Source organism: Ictidomys tridecemlineatus, chromosome 2 (assembly GCF_052094955.1).
Source record: "Ictidomys tridecemlineatus isolate mIctTri1 chromosome 2, mIctTri1.hap1, whole genome shotgun sequence".
Taxonomy (NCBI): Eukaryota; Metazoa; Chordata; class Mammalia; order Rodentia; family Sciuridae; genus Ictidomys; species Ictidomys tridecemlineatus.
Genome location: NC_135478.1, coordinates 16,348,103 through 16,365,461, shown reverse-complemented (window position 1 = coordinate 16,365,461; position 17,359 = coordinate 16,348,103). Strand labels below are relative to the sequence as shown.

Below are 17,359 nucleotides of genomic sequence, written 5' to 3'. Positions count from 1 at the left end.
AGGGCACTGAGAAAAGAAGTTGCAACTCCCAAGTCCCCCCCACCCCCCAGGGATCTTGTTAAACATCCGTCCCTCACTGTCAGGCCCAATGAACTTGACCAGCCAAGAAACAGCCACAAACACAAGTCTAACCTGTTAGGACCTGGGAACCATCAGTTCCATTATAGAGTAAACCTACACTACAAGGTCAACAAAAAGAGGTTTAAACCAAGAAGGTCCCATCATGACATGAAGCTGCCATAGAAACAATTTCTTTTCTTTGTTTTGTACCAGGGATTGAACTCAGGGACACTCGACCACTGAGCCACATCCCCAGCCCTATTTTATATTTTATTTAGAGACAGGGTCTCACTGAGTTGCTTAGTGCCTCACTTTCGCTGAGGTTGGCTTTGAACTTGTGATCCTCCTGTCTCAGCCTCCCAAGCTGCTGGGATTACACGCGTGCGCCATCACACCTGGCTTAGAAATGATTTCTACCATCATCAGACCATGCTCCCTCTGACCTTCACAGGCAGAGTTCCCAAGCCAGGGTTGTGTACTTCCTACTGACACCATGGGCAGTGGTCACACATACTGAGCCACCAGATATGTCTCTTATTTCAGCAACAGTAAAGTTCACAATAAGTTACTTGGCTGCTACATTAAACTAAAAAGAAAACTGGTAGAATGGTATCATCACTGTCAAAGAAAAGGTAGGAGAGCTCTATTCCCTGAACTTCACTTTACCTCCTCAAGAGTTTCAGCAAGTCCAGCAACAACCAAAGCACAACAGAAGGAGGACAGGCACACTGTCCATTACACGGCAGGAAAAACGCCTAGAGATGAGCTACTCTAGCTTGTTTATGCTCCAAACGACAAGAGCAGGGTTGCAGTAAGCAGGTTTCCAGTTTGCGCTTAACTAGAGAAACTGTTTTTTTCTCATTAACATAAGTGCTGAGCCCAGAGACAGTTTAGGAGAACAGCACAGCCCAGAAAGAGCAGTAGGCTGGGGTCAGGAGGCCTGAGAGTTCTAATCCAGTGTTGGTCTATATGAACTAAATAACTGAAGCATTTGACCACCTTTTGTAAAAAAAAAAAAAGATCAAAAAGTACTGCACTTTTTACCTGAGTCATGAGAATAAAGTAGAACCTAACACATCTGAAAAAATTAGGTACAGGATGCAAATATTAAAACAGCATGGGTAATTTTGATGACTGAACACTCAGCCATGCTCAGTTGTTCTCATGACCACCCATGGGGAAGGAGCAGATGGCCAGTCTCCTAACACCTGTCCACAGTGTGCAAGTAGCCCAGGTATGAACCCAGCCCCAGCTGGCCACCCTGAGGTTGAAGGCAGATCCCAGTTTTTCTAGGACAGCCAACTTCTGCGTCACTTGGAGCTTCCTTTCAATAAAGGTTATTCATTAAGTGTATAACTAAATATCTCTGGTGCCTTCATGAATCTGCTCAGGTACGGTGAACGCACGAGTCCCAGGCTGACCACACCGGCTCTGGCTTGCGGAGCCCACCCTGGCCAATCAGCGGCCGGCCCGCGGTCTCCCCAGAGAGGACAGGCCAGCACCTACCCACTCGGGCTGCTCGCAGGGCTCTCCTTGTTTGCGGTCAGAGTCCACGGGCGGGGGCGAGTAATCCTTCACAGGAGTGGAGAACTCAACGGGTCCTGTTCCCGGCAGGGGGAGCTTCAGCAGTGGGTAGCTGCGACAAAAGAAGAGGAGAGAGGAATGAGGATGCAGGGCAGGCAGAGTCAGCGAGACCTTGGTGACATGGGACACAGCAGCCTGGGCTAGGCTCTCTCTGCCAGGAGGGCCAGAAGTCACCAAGGCTGGGGTGGTCCCAATATTCCTGACACATAAAGCCCACAAGGAAGTCCAGTTGATAGACTGGTTGAATGTTCTCAGAGACTAAAAACAAACGAAAAAACAAATCCATCAAATAACACTTAATAATGGGCAGGGGTGCTATAAAAATTCAGATGGATTCTGATTCAGATAGCTGAGCAACTGCTCCCCTTAAAGGGACAGACGTGACAAGGTTGTGGATGACATCAGACCAAGTGGACATATCTTGTGCAAATTAAAAACTGGCCCTGCAACCAGGCGCGGGGTGGCACACATCTATAATGTCATTGGCTCGGGAGGCTGAGGCAAGAGGATCAGGAGTTCAAAGCCAACCTCAGCAACTTAGCAAGGCCCCAAGTGATTCATCAAGACCCTGTCTCTAAATAAAACATAAAAAAAAAAAAAAAAAAAAAAGGGCTGGGGATATGGCTTGGTGGCAAAGCACCCCTGGGTTTAATTTCTGGTACCAAAACACACACACAAAACCAAACAAACTGGTCTTGCCTTGACAAATAGATGTGCTATTTTGTTTTAGGTCTCACTTAAAAAAAAAAAAAAACTTTTTAAATTCACAAATAACTTGTATATAGCTCAGTGCACAAATCTTATATGCCAAGCACATGCTTTACCACTGAGCTACTGCCTCAGCCCCAGTTTTGCCTATTTTTGAATGTCACATAAGTGAAATAATCCATTCTACTTATGTATTCTTTTATGATTAGTTGCTTTCACTCAATGATTCCTCCACACTGATACACACCATAGAGAATTTTCTCTCTCTCTCTCTCTCTCTCTCTCTCTCTCTCTCTCTCTCACTCACACACACACACACACACACACACACACAACTTCCACTGACTGAATATATTACAGTGCATTTTCTACTCCACTGTCAAGAAACATTTTGTTGTTTCCAGTTTGAGCTATTAAGGGCAAAGCTATTATGATCATGCTTATATATGGCTTTTGGAGGCCATAAATTCTGATTTGTGCTGGGTCTACCCCAAGAATGGTTTCCAAGACCTGCAGTATATATGGTTAGGTTAAGACACTACCAAAGTTTTCCAAAGCAATTGTACAAACTTATATTTCCAGCATCACAGTGTAATAGGGGTTGTGGTTGCTCCAAATCCTTGCTATCACTTAATACTGTCAGTCCAGTTAATTCTACCCATGTGTTGGAGGAGACAGTCACATCTCTGGGGCTTTCTTTTTTTTTTTATTGGTTGTTCAAAACATTACAAAGCTCATGACATATCATCTTTCATACATTTGATTCAAGTGGGTTAAATACAAATTGCAGAATCACATCAGTTACACATCCACATTTTTACATAATACCATATTAGTGACAGTTGTATTCTGCTACCTTTCCTATCCCCTTCTATCCCCCCTCCCCTTCCCTCTCATCTTCCCTCTCTACCCCATCTGCTGTTATTCAAGTCTCTCCCTTTTTTTCCCCCTTTCCACTCACAAACTCTTATATGTAATTTTGTGTAACAAAGAGGGTCTCCTTCCATTTCCATACAGTTTCCCTTCTCTCTCCCTTTCTCTCCCCCCACTCGTCTCTGTTTAATGTTAATCTTTTCCTCATGCTCTTCTTCCCTGTTCTGTTCTTAGTTGCTCTCTTTATATCAAAGAAGACATTTAGCATTTGTTTTTTAAGGATTGGCTAGCTTCACTTAGCGTAATCTGCTCTAATGCCATCCATTTCCCTTCAAAATCCATGATTTTGTCGTTTTTTAGTGCTGTGTAATACTCCATTGTGTATAAATGCCACATTTTTTTTTATCCATTCATCTATTGAAGGGCATCTGGGTTGGTTCCACAGTCTAGCTATTGTGAATTGTGCTGCTATGATCATTGATGTGGCAGTTTCCCTACAGTATGCTCTTTTAAGGTCCTCAGGGAATAGACCGAGAAGGGCGATAGCTGGGTCAAATGGTGGTTCCATTTCCAGCTTTCCTCTGGGGCTTTCTTTTCAATGCTGGGCAGAGAACCTGGAGCTTGGTGCGTGTGAGGCAAGCACTCCACCACTGAGCTGCACCTTCAGTCTCACTGTGGCTTAAATGTATATTTTGCGGAGAAGAAACAATGCTAAAAATTGTTCAGGGCTGGGGTGTGGCTCAGAGGTACAGCGCTCGCCTACCATGTGTGAAGCCCTGGGTTCGATCTTCAGCACCACATATAAATAAATAAAGATATTTTTAAAAATTTTTTAAAAAAGAATTGTTCATAAGCTCACTGGCCACTTGGCCTCATCTGTGAAATACCTCTTCAAGTCTTCTGACAATTTTTAAAATATATTTTTTACATTAACAACAAAATAATTATATCATTTCCTTGCTATCACTAAAATAAATTTTCACTTTTCTCTGGCTTCTTCTCATCTTTACCCACCTACATTTAAAAAACATTAAGTATGTACTACATGCTGGACACTGGGAATACAAAAAAATAACACTACAATCTTTCTCCAAGATGCTCTGATTAGGAAGGAAGATTCTTTTAAACAATTATGACAGAATGTGATAAAAATTAGTTTAAGTTGTGATTACAAAGTTTGCATAGCAAAACATAGGATGTGGTCAGATTTTGTTCTCCTTTTAGAACATGCATATGTTATTTTGGAATCTGCTCTTATTTTTAGGCTATGCAAGTAGAAGCCCAGAGAGAGGTTGAATAATAATAAGGGAAAACTCTTATATGTCACTTGTATGCTCCTGGAACTAGTGTAAGCACTTTCATATATTAGCTATAAGAATACTTCTCCAGGGGCTGGGGTTGTGGTTCAGTGGTAGAGCAGGTGAGTCACTGAGTTAGATTATCAACACCATATATAAATAAAATAAAGGCCCATCAGCAACTTAAAAAAATATACATATATTTAAAAAGAAAAACAAAGAATACTTCTCCCTAGGAGGTGAGTGCTATTATAATACCCATTCTACAAATGAGGCACAGAATGATTAAGTCACTGGTTGAAGGTCACGCAGCTGAGTCAATCAACTTAGTCAGGTTTTCAACTCAAGCAGTCAGCTTCAAACTACACTAAACAGGCCTGTTTCTTGAAAGATTAAAAGCATCCATGGATTCCAGGAGTCTGCACACTCTAGAAGGAGGACACCGTAAGGCAGCACACTTCAGTGTCCACTTCCTAGAGCAAAGTCTCTTAGAAATCCAGGGTTTTTAATATGTTCTTTTTAGTTATACACAACAGTAGAGTGTGTATACATGGAGTATAACTTCCCATTCTTGTGGTTGTACACAATATGGAGGGACACTGGTCGTGTATTCATACAAGAACACAGGAAAGTTATCTCCTGTTCATTCTGCTGTCTTTCCTATTCCTATCCCCCTCCCTTCCCTTCATCCCCCTTTGGAAGTCCACAGGTTTTGAAAAGCTTAAAACAATTAAATTCTTCTCCAGCCTTGCCCTAGATCCCACATAACTCCTTGTGGTTTGTCCCCTCTTGCTTCTGAGGCTGTGAACCTACAGGAACATTCCTGCCCACTCTTCCTTGATGGCAACACATTTCAAGGCCTGGGCTGTACATTTCTCTCTTCAGGAAGGCTTTCCCTGTTCCCCAAAGACTGCGCTGGGCCCCCCAACTCTCAGGAGCTGTCAAAGTGCCTGTGCCCCATGTGGCTTCTATGGCTCACAGTGGACCTGCTGTTCCTGTCTGGCACAATGATGATGGCTTCTCTTATGGAGCACCTACTATGTACCAGTCACCAATGGTGCCTTCCATGTATTTACTCATTCAAGCTGCAGTGCAACCCAACAAGTCCTGCAGAAGCTACATCTAGAAAATGACAAGACCAGTGTGCAAACACAGGCAATCTGGCCCACGTCTGTCTTCTTAACATCATGCTATGCTGCCCTGTACTGTGTTGCTGACTTATTTGAAAATTTTAAGAAACATATATTCCTTTTAATATAGCTACAATAAAAATATCAAGAAAAAGATTCCACAGAAATATAAAAGGCAAGAGAAAAATCACTATCCACAGTGATCACACATTCCAAACCAAAAGGAAAGCCTGGTAGCAAAGTGTTAAGCAGTTTTCAGATGTCAGAAACACTTATTGTGCCTAGATCAGGAATAAAAGACCAAAGACATTTTTTAAGGAAGCAGCTACCCAGGAGTTTCTACCACCAACCTCCATGTTGCTTCTGCAAAACTTGTTTCTAAAACCAGATTATATCTCGGTGCACCCTGATCTTACAGGGCAGAGGAAACAAAGCAGTTTTCTAAAACCTCCCCTGCCTTTCCTGTCTCAGGTCCACGCATCCAGCTGCGCAGGCCAAGCACTTTGATCTTAACTCCTTTCTCCTACATCCCACATCTGGTCCTCAGAAAATCCTAAGGGCTTCACCTTCAAGACACATCTGCAATCAACCATGTCTCACCACCTCCATGGCTTCCTCTTAAATGAAGCAATCATCAACTGTCACCTAGAATCATTCACTGGCCTAGCTTGAATCACTGATTCCAGTCCTGAAATCACCTCCTTGTCTTCTAATCAGATCTGGAACTGAAGTCCAAATTCCTATGTGTGGCTTACAGAGTCCACTAGTACCAGGGCCCTCCTCTTCTGCTCTCTTATGACTGGTACCCTTCGTCCCTCATTGGCCACATGACTTTTTACTGTCATTCCTATATGGCCTATCCCCACAGGGGTACCCAAGACATTCTCAGAAGCTGCTGGTGCCCTACCCTCATCCCCTCTGATCTTTATTTATTTATTTTGGGGGATTGAAACCAGGAGTGCTTAACCATTGAGCTACATCCCCAGCCCTTTTTATTTTGAGACGGGTTCTCGCCAAGTTGATTAGGGCCTCACTAAGTTCCTGAGGCTGGTCTCAATCCTCCTACTTCAGCCTCTCAAGGAGGAATATGTCACCACACCTGGCTCATCCCCTCTAATCTTAATTCTGGGCATGCTAGCTCAACTTCCAAATACCAGGACTTACACCTCTTCACCTGAGAGTGTTGTGCTACCTTACTGTGCCTGGCCACAAGTGCTAGGAATTAACACTAGCTAGAAGCAGCCCTCAACCAGTGGCTGATGCTGCTAGGTCAGGAGCTGGCAGACAACAGCCCAAATCTAGCCATGGATGTTGTTTGTTGTTTGTTTTTAATATTCTTTTAGTTACACATGGACACAATATCTTTATGTGGTGCTGAAGATTGAACCCAGTGCCTCACTCACATGTGCAAGACAAGCATTCTGCCACTGAGCCACAACCCCAGCCCGCAGCTGTTGTTTGTTTATTTTTCATGCTGAGGATTGAACCCAGGGCCTTGTGCATACTAAGTATGAACTCAACCACTGAGTTACACCCCTAAGCCATGGCCTGTTTTTGTGTAGTCTGTGAGCTGATGATAGTTTTCACATTTTCAAAGGGTTATATAAATCAAAAACAAAAACCAAAGAATAGGTACAGAGACTATAATAGGTGATCTGCAAAGCCTAAAATACTTACTACCTGATCCATTCTAGTTTGCAGAGCCCTGGCTAAATAGTAACTTCCCACTCAGGTGGGGAGCACTGAGATGTCCACAGCCACTGCATCCCCAGCAGCACACCCGGCTGCTCACGGCAGTAGCTTGCTGGGTGAGGCATGAGGCACCCTCCCTGCCATCTCATTTCCCAACCACCTCCCTGTGAGTGCCGTTTCACCCTGTATGTAAGCTTCTGGAACAGCCCCATGTGTGATCCAAAGAGACTATAGTAATCGTGAAGGAAAGGCGGCAGAGAGGGGAAAGAGTTAAGAAGCAAAGGCCACCACAACTGAGATGTCTGCCACAACTGACAGTACTGTTCTCCTGCAAAGAAAAAGGAGTGGGAGAGAGGCAAAGTCTGTTCTCAAGCACCTGCAAGGTTCTAGCCTTCAGGAGGCTTCACATGCCCTTGCTATGATTCCAAGCTCCTCTCCAAGCTGAAACCCACCATGTCTCACCATGAGCATCATTCTCTGACCTGCACAGGGCTAGGCAGGGGAGGGCCAGCTAGTCTGGCACCCTCTTCTTTCACACTATGGTACACCTCCCACTCACCACAACAGGTCTAGAGCAACAGCACCCTCAGCCTTGCTGGGCCTCCCCTTGGGTCCAGTGGCTCTAACCTCTAGGAAATGTAAACAGACAGCTCTTGCCACAATGCCCATTTGCTACCAGTTTCATCAGATTTTCCCAGAGGAAAGTAGCAGGTGCTGCACCCAGGGGCCAAGCAGGAAAAGCAGCTAACAGCAGCTCATGCACAAGGCTCAGCAATGAGGTCATCTGAAGAACTGTCCTCAGCTCTGTTACCAAACCCCCTACAGCCACAAAAGCTCCAAGGAGAAAGCCACACCCTCGGTGCTATTTGAGAGGGGGTCACTCCCATGTACACCTGCTCCCTCACTCCCAGGAGTCTTCTGCTTGAGGGAGGGCATATTCCTAAGCTGTCACTAGTCATCATCAGTCATCATCCCCTCTAGCCCTGCTCTGTTCATTTCTAGGGTGACCCAGGGGTGGTAAATAGGGGTAAGCAAAAGTAATATTAGAGCTCAGGTGCTGCTGGATTCAAAGAGAGATATTAGGTGCAGTGGTCCTTTGGATTCAAGCCAAACAAATCTTTCAACCCAGGAGGACTAAAAAGCAACTAAATGAAACTTGAATATCTAACTGAACTACTAAACACTGTCTATCACCCACACAGTTTCCTCTGGGCACCTGAGACTCTGGAAAAAGAGCCACTCTGGGCAGAAAGGTTTCCCAGGACAGAAGGTGACAGAGAGACTTGTATGCTGGGTACAGCATCTCTGGTCTTCTGACCAGAAAGTCCCAGAACCACTGGATTCTGATATAATAATTTATCATCTGCTATCATCAGTAAAAAGGCAGGTACTTCATTTAGTCTTCAATATCCTTGGAGATGAGTGTTTTCCCCTAGTTCTCTGAAAGAGAAGATGCTGCTTATTCTTCCTGCAGGGCTTGGCTCAAATGTTCTCAACTTCGCCCTCTGTCCTGAGGCTAGGTAGCATCTGTTGTGCACACTACCCAACCAATGACCCTGGGCTGAGATGGGAGGGGTTGTTTTTGGTTTTGTTCTTTTGCATTGGGGACTGAACCCAGGGCTTGGTATGTCAGGCTTTCACTGAGCTATATTTCCAGACTAACATGGTGGGTTTTGAAGGGAAAGACTATGTCTCTGCACCGAATCTGGCCACCTTTAGGTAAAACCTTCTTTGTGCTTTCTCTTCAGCTTCTGTTGAAGAAGCCACTCTACTTAAAAGGCCTCTGTTCTGGGATGGGTTGTGGCTCAGTGGTAGGGCACTTGCCTCATACATGTGAGGCACTGGGTTAAATTCTCAGCATGGCATTTAGATAAATGAATAAAATTTAAAAATATATATATTAAAATACTAAATACTAAAATACTAAATATATATATATATATATATATATAAAAAAAAAAAAAAAAAACCTCCTGCCCTGTTTCTGCCAACTACAGCTGGGACCCTTTTCTCGGGCCTCTTGTTCAGGGGCAAACTCCTTACAATGAAAGGTACCAGCACCAGTACCCCTCTCAAAGTTCACTTCCCCGGTGAAGTGGAGACAGGATGCATTTGGATCAGCCACAAGGATCTGCAAGATATGGCACTTACTACTTCCTAGCTCTAGGAGGCAAATCTCATCTTTCAGAGAACTAGGGGAAAACACTCATCTCCAAGGATATTGAAGACTAAATGAAGTACCTGCCATGTGTGACGGGCCTGGTGACCCACAGAGCTGGTGGTCAATAAAGGCTGATCTTCCTTCCTTCCCATGAGCTCAAGCCTGAGCCTCACCCTCTCTCTCAGGATGGGGGTTCAGCCAGCTGCTAAGTAGAAGGTGGGCATCTGTCCAACTCAGATGCGGTTGCGTTGTACTGGTAGTTAAACAGTGTCATTACTGCATCTGCCTACTCCCCAACCTTTCATCCCTTTTTTTTTTTCCGGGGAGAAGCAGGGGTACCAGGGGTGCTTTGTCATTGAGCTACATCCCCAGCCCCTTTTCACTTTGAGGCAGGGTCTCACTAAGTTGCTGAGGATCTCACTAAATTCTGAGACTAGTTTGGAACTTGGGATCCTCCTGCCTTAGCCTCCCCAGTTGCTGGGATTACAGACATGTGCCATGGTGCACCCAGGCCCCTATCCCATTCTAATTCAACCCAAGTGGGGGAAGTGTCCCCCATACTTGAGACCTTGGCAATCTCATGGAGTTTGCATAGCAGAGGCCCTCATGTTAAATATCCAAGGACAGTCTATTTTGAGATACTCATATGATATCAAATTATTCATTCAAAGACAAGACCCAATTGCACCCAACAGCTGCAACACACATGGTACATCATTGCCAGGAAGCTGCCTGGTCTCAGTCACTACACTAGGTATCCAGAAGACAAATGGCAAAGAAGAAACATCTTTCCCTTTTCCTGTAGTTAGGGCTGTCTTTGGAAAAAAAGAATAACAACTACCTCTTCAACTTAACCTCCTTCAACAGAAAGCAATATGAGTGACAACAACCATGAGTATTGCTACAAACTGCTACAGAAATTAGAATAAAAGAGGAAACACTTGGACTGGGGATTTAGCCAAATGATACAGCATTTGCCTAACATATGCAAAGCCCAGGGTTCAATCCCCAACACCGCAAAAAAGAAAAAAGGAAATGCTTTAGCTGAGTAATGTGGCAGAAGGTCGGAGAAGTTTTTCAAGAAAGATGAGTCATAGTATTTCCTGGTGTGGGAACTTGTCAGAAGCAAATTTTGGGGCCCATCCCAGACCTAATGAAATCGGAAACTCTGGAGTAAGGCTGAGCAATCTGTGTTTAATGTGTCCTCCAAGTGACTCTGATGCTAGCTCAGGTTTGGAAACCACCTTAGCCATAGGCCAGCCCTAGAAAGTATGACTTTGAAAGTTTGAGAGAGGTTTCAAATTAACTCAGGAAAAAATTAAAAAATAAAAATGGGGTTGCCAGAGTACTCCTAATTCATTACTTACAGTATATCACAACAAGTATTTTATCCTGTACAACACAATTTAGCAAAGTTTAAACTCCAATACAAATATACTGAGCCAGTGAGGAGAGGCAGGGAGACTGAGTACCATGGGTGCCTGGATTTGAACCCAAGTTTCCCAACTCGCTAAGTTTCTGAGACTGGCCTTCAATTATCAGCTGTGTGGACAAGACAAATCTCTACACTACCAACCCCCTCTGTTAAGTGGAAGTATAAGTGAACCATTTCATAAGTTTACCCTGAGGCCAGGTAAGATCTTTATTATATACTTGAAGCACTGACCCAGTAGGGCATGCTCCACAAATGATGCTTCCTGCTAATGAAAGGAGAACTGGGATCACTTACAACAAGACTGAACTGGAGGCTTTGTCCTGAGTCTCCTTCCAGCACAGCACTGACAACACCTACAAGCTAGATACACAATGATCTGGAAACCAGGGTTCTTTCCAGAAGAAACAACAATAAGGTGGGCTCTTTACAAGGCCGTCAATATTCTAGAATAAAGGGTCATTAGGGATCTTCTTACATCAAGCTCCTTCTTTTACAACCCTACTAGCCAGTCTTCAGGCTTCTAGGAGGCCCTGAGAAAGACAGCTGGTACCAATGGCACCTACAGCTCTCACTACAGTCCTTGGCAACACAGCAGGCCCCACACATCAGCAAGAGGTCAGAAGGAAGCCAGTCATGGTGGTGCATGCCTGTAATCCCAGCAACTCCAGAGGCTGAGGCAGGAGGATTGCAAGTTCAAAGACAACCTCAGCAACTTAGCAAGGCCCTGCCTCTAAATAAAATATAAAAAGGTCTGGGGATATGGCTCAGTGGTTAAGCACCCGGGGTTTAATCCCCAATACCAAAGAAAGAAGAAAAAGAAAATGACTAAAGAGCAGAGAAAGAAGTCTCTGGAGTTAGTCAGCAAGAGGGTATCCAAGGAACTGCTCAAATGGATTTGGCCTTACACTTGAAGGCTCCTGTTTTTAACCAGGTACTAAAAGGAAACTGCAACTGTTAAGAAGGAAAATTAGAGGATCATGCTTTTAAATTATCTCAGAGTTTCTTATAAATATCTAAACTTTTTTTTTTCTTTTTTTGGAGGGATGGTCCTGGGGATTGAACCCAGAGGCACTCTACCACTGAGCTACATTCCAGCCCATTTTATTTTGAGACAGGATTTTGCTAAGTTTCTGAGACTGGCCTTCAAATTTGTGATCCTTCTGCCTTATCTCCTGAATAGCTGGGATTATAATCATGTGCCACTGTGCCCAGCTGAACATTATTTTGAGATAGAGTGACATGAACAAATCTGGCAAATCACCAAGTCAGGGCCAACCTGGACTTTTTTATTTTATTGGCTAAACACCCCAGAACTAGAGCTCTCCACTCAGCAGCTACAATAAGCTCAACAAGTACCCACTGCATAAAAAGGCGCTGGGGATGTAGCTCAGTGGTAAAGTGCTTGTTGGGCAAGCACAAGGCCCTGGATTCAATATTCAATCCCCAGTACTACAAACAAAACAAAACAAAAGAAGTGTTGTGCCCACTGCATAAAAATCCCAGAGTTCAAGGGCTGCATAGCAGTTAAGGTCAGGAAAACTACTGTCCCAAGACACTGGCCCACTAAATCCAGGGCAACCCAGAAACATACCAGCAGGCTAAGATGCAGAGTCCTGTGAAAAGGATAATAGGGATGGGGTATGATGCACAGAGCAGCCCATGGTTGTAGAAGGCCTGAGATATCTTCTCACGCAGCCTTTCAGTCAGGGTCATCCTCAGCTGAAGTCACCTTGCTGCCATCCCGGAAAGTGACCATGGATCAGCCTGGCAGACGCTGGAAACCACTGACAATGGAAATCATCTGCAGAAACCTGGGCAGAAGGAAGAAAATTCAATTAACAAAGAGTACATGGCTCTGCACACCAGGGCTGCCAAGGGTAGTTAGCAGTTATGTGGCTGGGGAATGGTCTCAAGGTGCCCATATAAAAGGTCTGGAGACTCGGGTCCCAATACATACATACACACACACACACACACACACACACAATCTCTCGAACATCTCTGAGCACTAATTAGTATAACCCAAGAAGCCAAAGAACTTCCCCTCTAAGTTCTGCTTATAAACTCTGTTCTTCTCTTTTATATCTATCTATCTATATATTCATTTTTTAGTTATAGGTAGGCACAATATCTTTATTTTATTTTTATGTGGTGCTGAGGATTGAACCCAGTGCCTCATGCATGCTAGGCGAGTACTCTACCACTTAGCCCCAGCCCCAGCCCTGTTCTTCTCTTTTAGCTATTTCTAAAAGGCCACTCCCAAGAGGGCATTTTTTACATGTGGCACAGAAAAAGCACACCTGGGTAACAGATATCACCTTCAGCTGCTCTCTGCCAAGTGGGCATTTGGCACATCTTCCCATGCTCCTCTGTGCACAGGCCAGCTTGAGAAAAATACTCGGGAAAAAACCTTGCAACAGGATGCCACCTCCCCACAAAAAAAAAAAAAAAAAATTCTTAACACAAATGACAATTACTGATAAAGAATGTTCAATAAAAACATCCAAAAGCTTGAGTAAGAGTCACCAGACTAAATGCAGTCTGTAACAGCATTAGGTGCTGCCTCTGCAGGATCCTAGTCCTGCAGCTGTTCCTGGATGCAGGGAGGACAGAGGCCTCTCCTGCTCCTACCTGCCCAGTAGCTGTGCCCTTTTATGAGAAATACAAACCTTCTGTGGCTCAGAGGAACCCACTCCCTCCACAGTATTTGGCCATCAGGCAAGGGACCCCTCCCAGCTCAAGTTCTTAGCTGGGACTCTCTCACTGGACTTTGACTTCTGAACATAAAGGAGGAGGAACTGGGTATTGGTGATGCTTATTCATCCCCAAAGATGTTCCTGCACCCAAGATCCCCAGGCTGTTTTGGCTCTAGTCCTTTCTGAAGACTGGATCATCAACTTTTCTTTCCAGTCTGTACGCCATCCCATATCCTTTTTTTTCATGTGTTAGCCAAAGTTCATTTCTGTTGCTTGCAAACAAACACCCTTAAACAACAACAAAAAATCAAATAGAAAACCCTAGTAGAAGGCCCAAGAACTTCGAATGCTCTTCCTGAGCTCTCCAATGGAATTCATGTTTAAATCCACTTCTCCATTCCATGTCACCATTTCTTTGGTCTGTGCTCTAGGGAACCTGTCCAGACATGTGTCTTGGCTTGATTAGGTTCCCTGGTAAAAACCCAGGCTAAAAGGATGACTCCTCAAAAGTGTCAAGACCAGAAATGAGAAGGAGTCAGATCACAACGAATGCACAAACTAAAAGCAATGATTGTCACTCCTTCCACCTTCCTGGAAGCACCAGCCTTAAGTGTATGTGCAATTTCCAGGCCAGGAACTTTCTAAGGAAATACTAAGAACTCTATGGGCCCATTCGGTAGGCAATGGATACAAAAGGCAGCAGGTAAGAGTTGCTGGTCTAAGCAGCAAAGATGCTCAACAGCTCCATCATTCACGAGGCTCACCCACACATGAAGGCAAAAGAAGTCACAAGCACCCACTATTGTGCTCCACACCCAGCACACAGAAAGCAACTGAGGAAGCAACTAGCTGCTTCTGCCCAGGAAACCCTCCCGTCTGCCCCTAAGGGGAAAATGAACACAAAGGAGGTGTGCAGCTACAGAGACACTCTGGGGTTTCCTAAAGACAGGCAGCCACAAGCCAGCTGTAGTTTCAAACTTTGGTCCTTGAGAAGCCCCACACCTCTCCCTTTAAATGTTTCCCAAGATTAGGCCCTCCAGGAAATCCTACTGCCCCAAACCCCTTCCCAGGCCTTCCTGCACACACATCAGCAACAAAGAGAGGGGAGCCTACCTGTAGTTCAGCTGTTACCCTTAGAACTATTAATATGAGGTAAAAGCTATCTAATTCACTTTCGCCCTGTAGCCAATACAAATCTTTCTAACTTCCACTGATCTTTACTACTTACATTATTGTTAATTTCCACAGCACCTAGAAAAAAAAAGAAATCTAAATTCTAGTTCATTACACAGCCCATCTACCTGAACCTAGCAAGAGGAGACTTTACTCACCTCTATTCCACAGCATAAATATTAATGCAAAGTTACTCCAAAGCAAAATTTACCCAACATGAGCCAAAAATATGTTCTTACATTGCCCCACATTTACAGGTTGCTTCAGATCAGAATCTATAACTCTGCTTCCCAAATCTAAAGACAGTCTTGCCCTGGAGGCCTGAATCGACAATATTACATAAACTCATAAGTAATACTGCCTTTGTGGAAGACCCCGCTGTAAGCAAAAACAAGCCAAGCACTGAGGCAGGAGGATCACGAGTTGAAACCAGCCTCAGCAACTTAGTAAAGACTCTGTCTCAAAGTAAAAAATGAAAGGACTGGGGATGCAATTCAGTGGTAAAACTACCAAGGGTTCAATGCCCAGCACAAGGGAAAAAAAAAAAAAAATTAAAGAGAATAAGATGATCAAAAAGTGACAGCCAGGCCTGGATTGGGGATACATAGCCCAGTGGTAGAGTGTATGCTTAGCATTTGCAAGGAATGCCCTGAGTTTGATATCTAGCAAACAAACAATTAATAAAAAAGAATTCCCTCTGTGCTCTTGGGACCACAGTCCCTCTTGTATCCATTGCCTATTAAAGAATTCCTCTCTCCCCCAGCGCCAATGTCACTGCTGCTTCTACTAATACAGAACTGCATGGCAACCAGGGCAAGAGAAAGTAGGAAAAGCAAAGCAAATAATAAAGACGAAATTTCTTCCTCTACTCCCACTCCTGATCTGTGGGATCCCCTTTCCTGTATCTCAGATTGGAAAGAGAAGGCTCCAGGTTTGGGCTGCCTTTGAGTCCACCCAGGATGGAACATATCATATGGGGTGGAGGGTGAGGGACAAGAAACTCACTACAGTTCAGTGATACTTCCAGTTCTAGTTTCCTTCCCCAATCCATCTGCTACCATTTATCTTTTGATATCTATCCATGCATTCTATCCAGGGATTCTATCTGTACTCTTTCAGAAAGAAATGGTAGAGTATACTTCTCCACCTTGATCAGAATCAGAATCCTTTTGTGTGTGTGTGTGTGTGTGTGTGTGTGTGTGTGTGTGTGTGTTTGTGTTATGTGTGTGATGCTGGAGATTGAACCCAACACCTTGTGCCTGTGCAAGGTAATCACTCTACCAATTGAGTTATATCCCCAGGCCAGAATCCTTACCTTTTTTTTTAACATAAAAATCTTGGGCTGGGGATGTGGCTCAAGCGGTAGCGCTCATCTGGCATGCGTGCGGCCCGGGTTCGATCCTCAGCACCACATACCAACAAAGATGTTGTGTCTGCCGATAACTAAAACAATTAAATAAATATTTTTTTAAAAAATCTTCAAAATTTTCAGGATTCTTTGCCATTAAAGAAACTTTCCACAATGTGGCTGTCGGTATTTTTTTTTTTCCAATCACATCATCATTTCATTGAGAAGCAGGTTGTACTTTACTGTGTCTAACAAGTTTTCTATACAAGGCACATATTACTTTTGTCTTTTTAAAATTTTTTTGAGGTGCTAAGGATGGAACCCAGTGTCTTGAGCATGCTAAGCAAGTGTTACACCACTGAGATACATTCCCAGTCCATCTACTACTTTTAAATAAAGTAGAAAAAATAAAGACTACAGGCAAAAAGTACACATAAAGAGAACAGAAGGGCTGGGGATGTGGCTCAAGCGGTAGCGCGCTCGCCTGGCATGCGTGCGGCCCGGGTTCGATCCTCAGCACCACATACCAACAAAGACGTTGTGTCCACCGAGAACTAAAAAATATTAAAAATTCTCTCTCTCTCTCTCTCTCTCTCTCTCTCTCTCTCTCTCTCCTCTCTCTCTCTTTAAAAAAAAAAAGAGAACAGAAGAAAATGTTGGTAGTGGTTACTGGTCTTCATGTGGTGTGATTACATAAAGAAATTTTTCCATTAATTTTCTATACTTTTACATTTTTTACTATGAGTACTGATTTTTTAATTTCAGATAAACTTTTAAAATTTAAAATGTCACAGAAAGGCATACATCCTATAAACCTATAAAATTGCCACAAAGTAAATAGCCATGTAACCTAAATATCCTCCACATCAAAAAACACAGTATTACCGCAGAAGCCCTCTTTATGAGCCCCAATACTGATACTCCAATTATGAAAGTAACCAATATACACCTTTATAATAGTATTGGAATACATTTTTGATTTAAGTTATTGTGTGGATCTTGTCTTGCCACCTTCCAAGTCTCATAGATCCCTTCTTATCCTTCAATCCACCTGTCTCAGAGGTCAGAGTGGACACAGATTCTTTTTTTATTTTCCTCTGTGTGTATGTGTTAGTGTTACTGGGGAATGAACCCAGGGGTGCTCTACCACTGAGCTACATCCCCCACTGTTTTTATTTTTTGAGAAAGGGTCTTGCTAAAT

General features: G+C 43.7%; 1 protein-coding gene across 5 annotated transcripts in view; it reads right to left on the bottom strand.

Moving 5' to 3' along the window:
* Scap (SREBF chaperone) overlaps positions 1-17,359 on the bottom strand; it is a 55,417-nt gene that overhangs the window by 21,915 nt on the left and 16,143 nt on the right. For 3 of the 5 annotated variants that reach the window (XM_013361861.4, XM_005332935.5, XM_021731455.3), the window contains exons 2-3: positions 12,533-12,752; positions 1,567-1,696 (exon numbers count right to left, since the gene is read on the bottom strand). In XM_013361861.4, the coding sequence (XP_013217315.2) occupies positions 1,567-1,696; positions 12,533-12,654 (252 nt within the window). In that variant the 5' untranslated portion in view covers positions 12,655-12,752. Of the gene's footprint in view, positions 1-1,566; positions 1,697-12,532; positions 12,753-16,125; positions 16,254-17,359 lie in introns of all 5 variants that reach the window. The other 2 variants (XM_078029229.1, XM_078029211.1) reach the window with 1 other exon arrangement.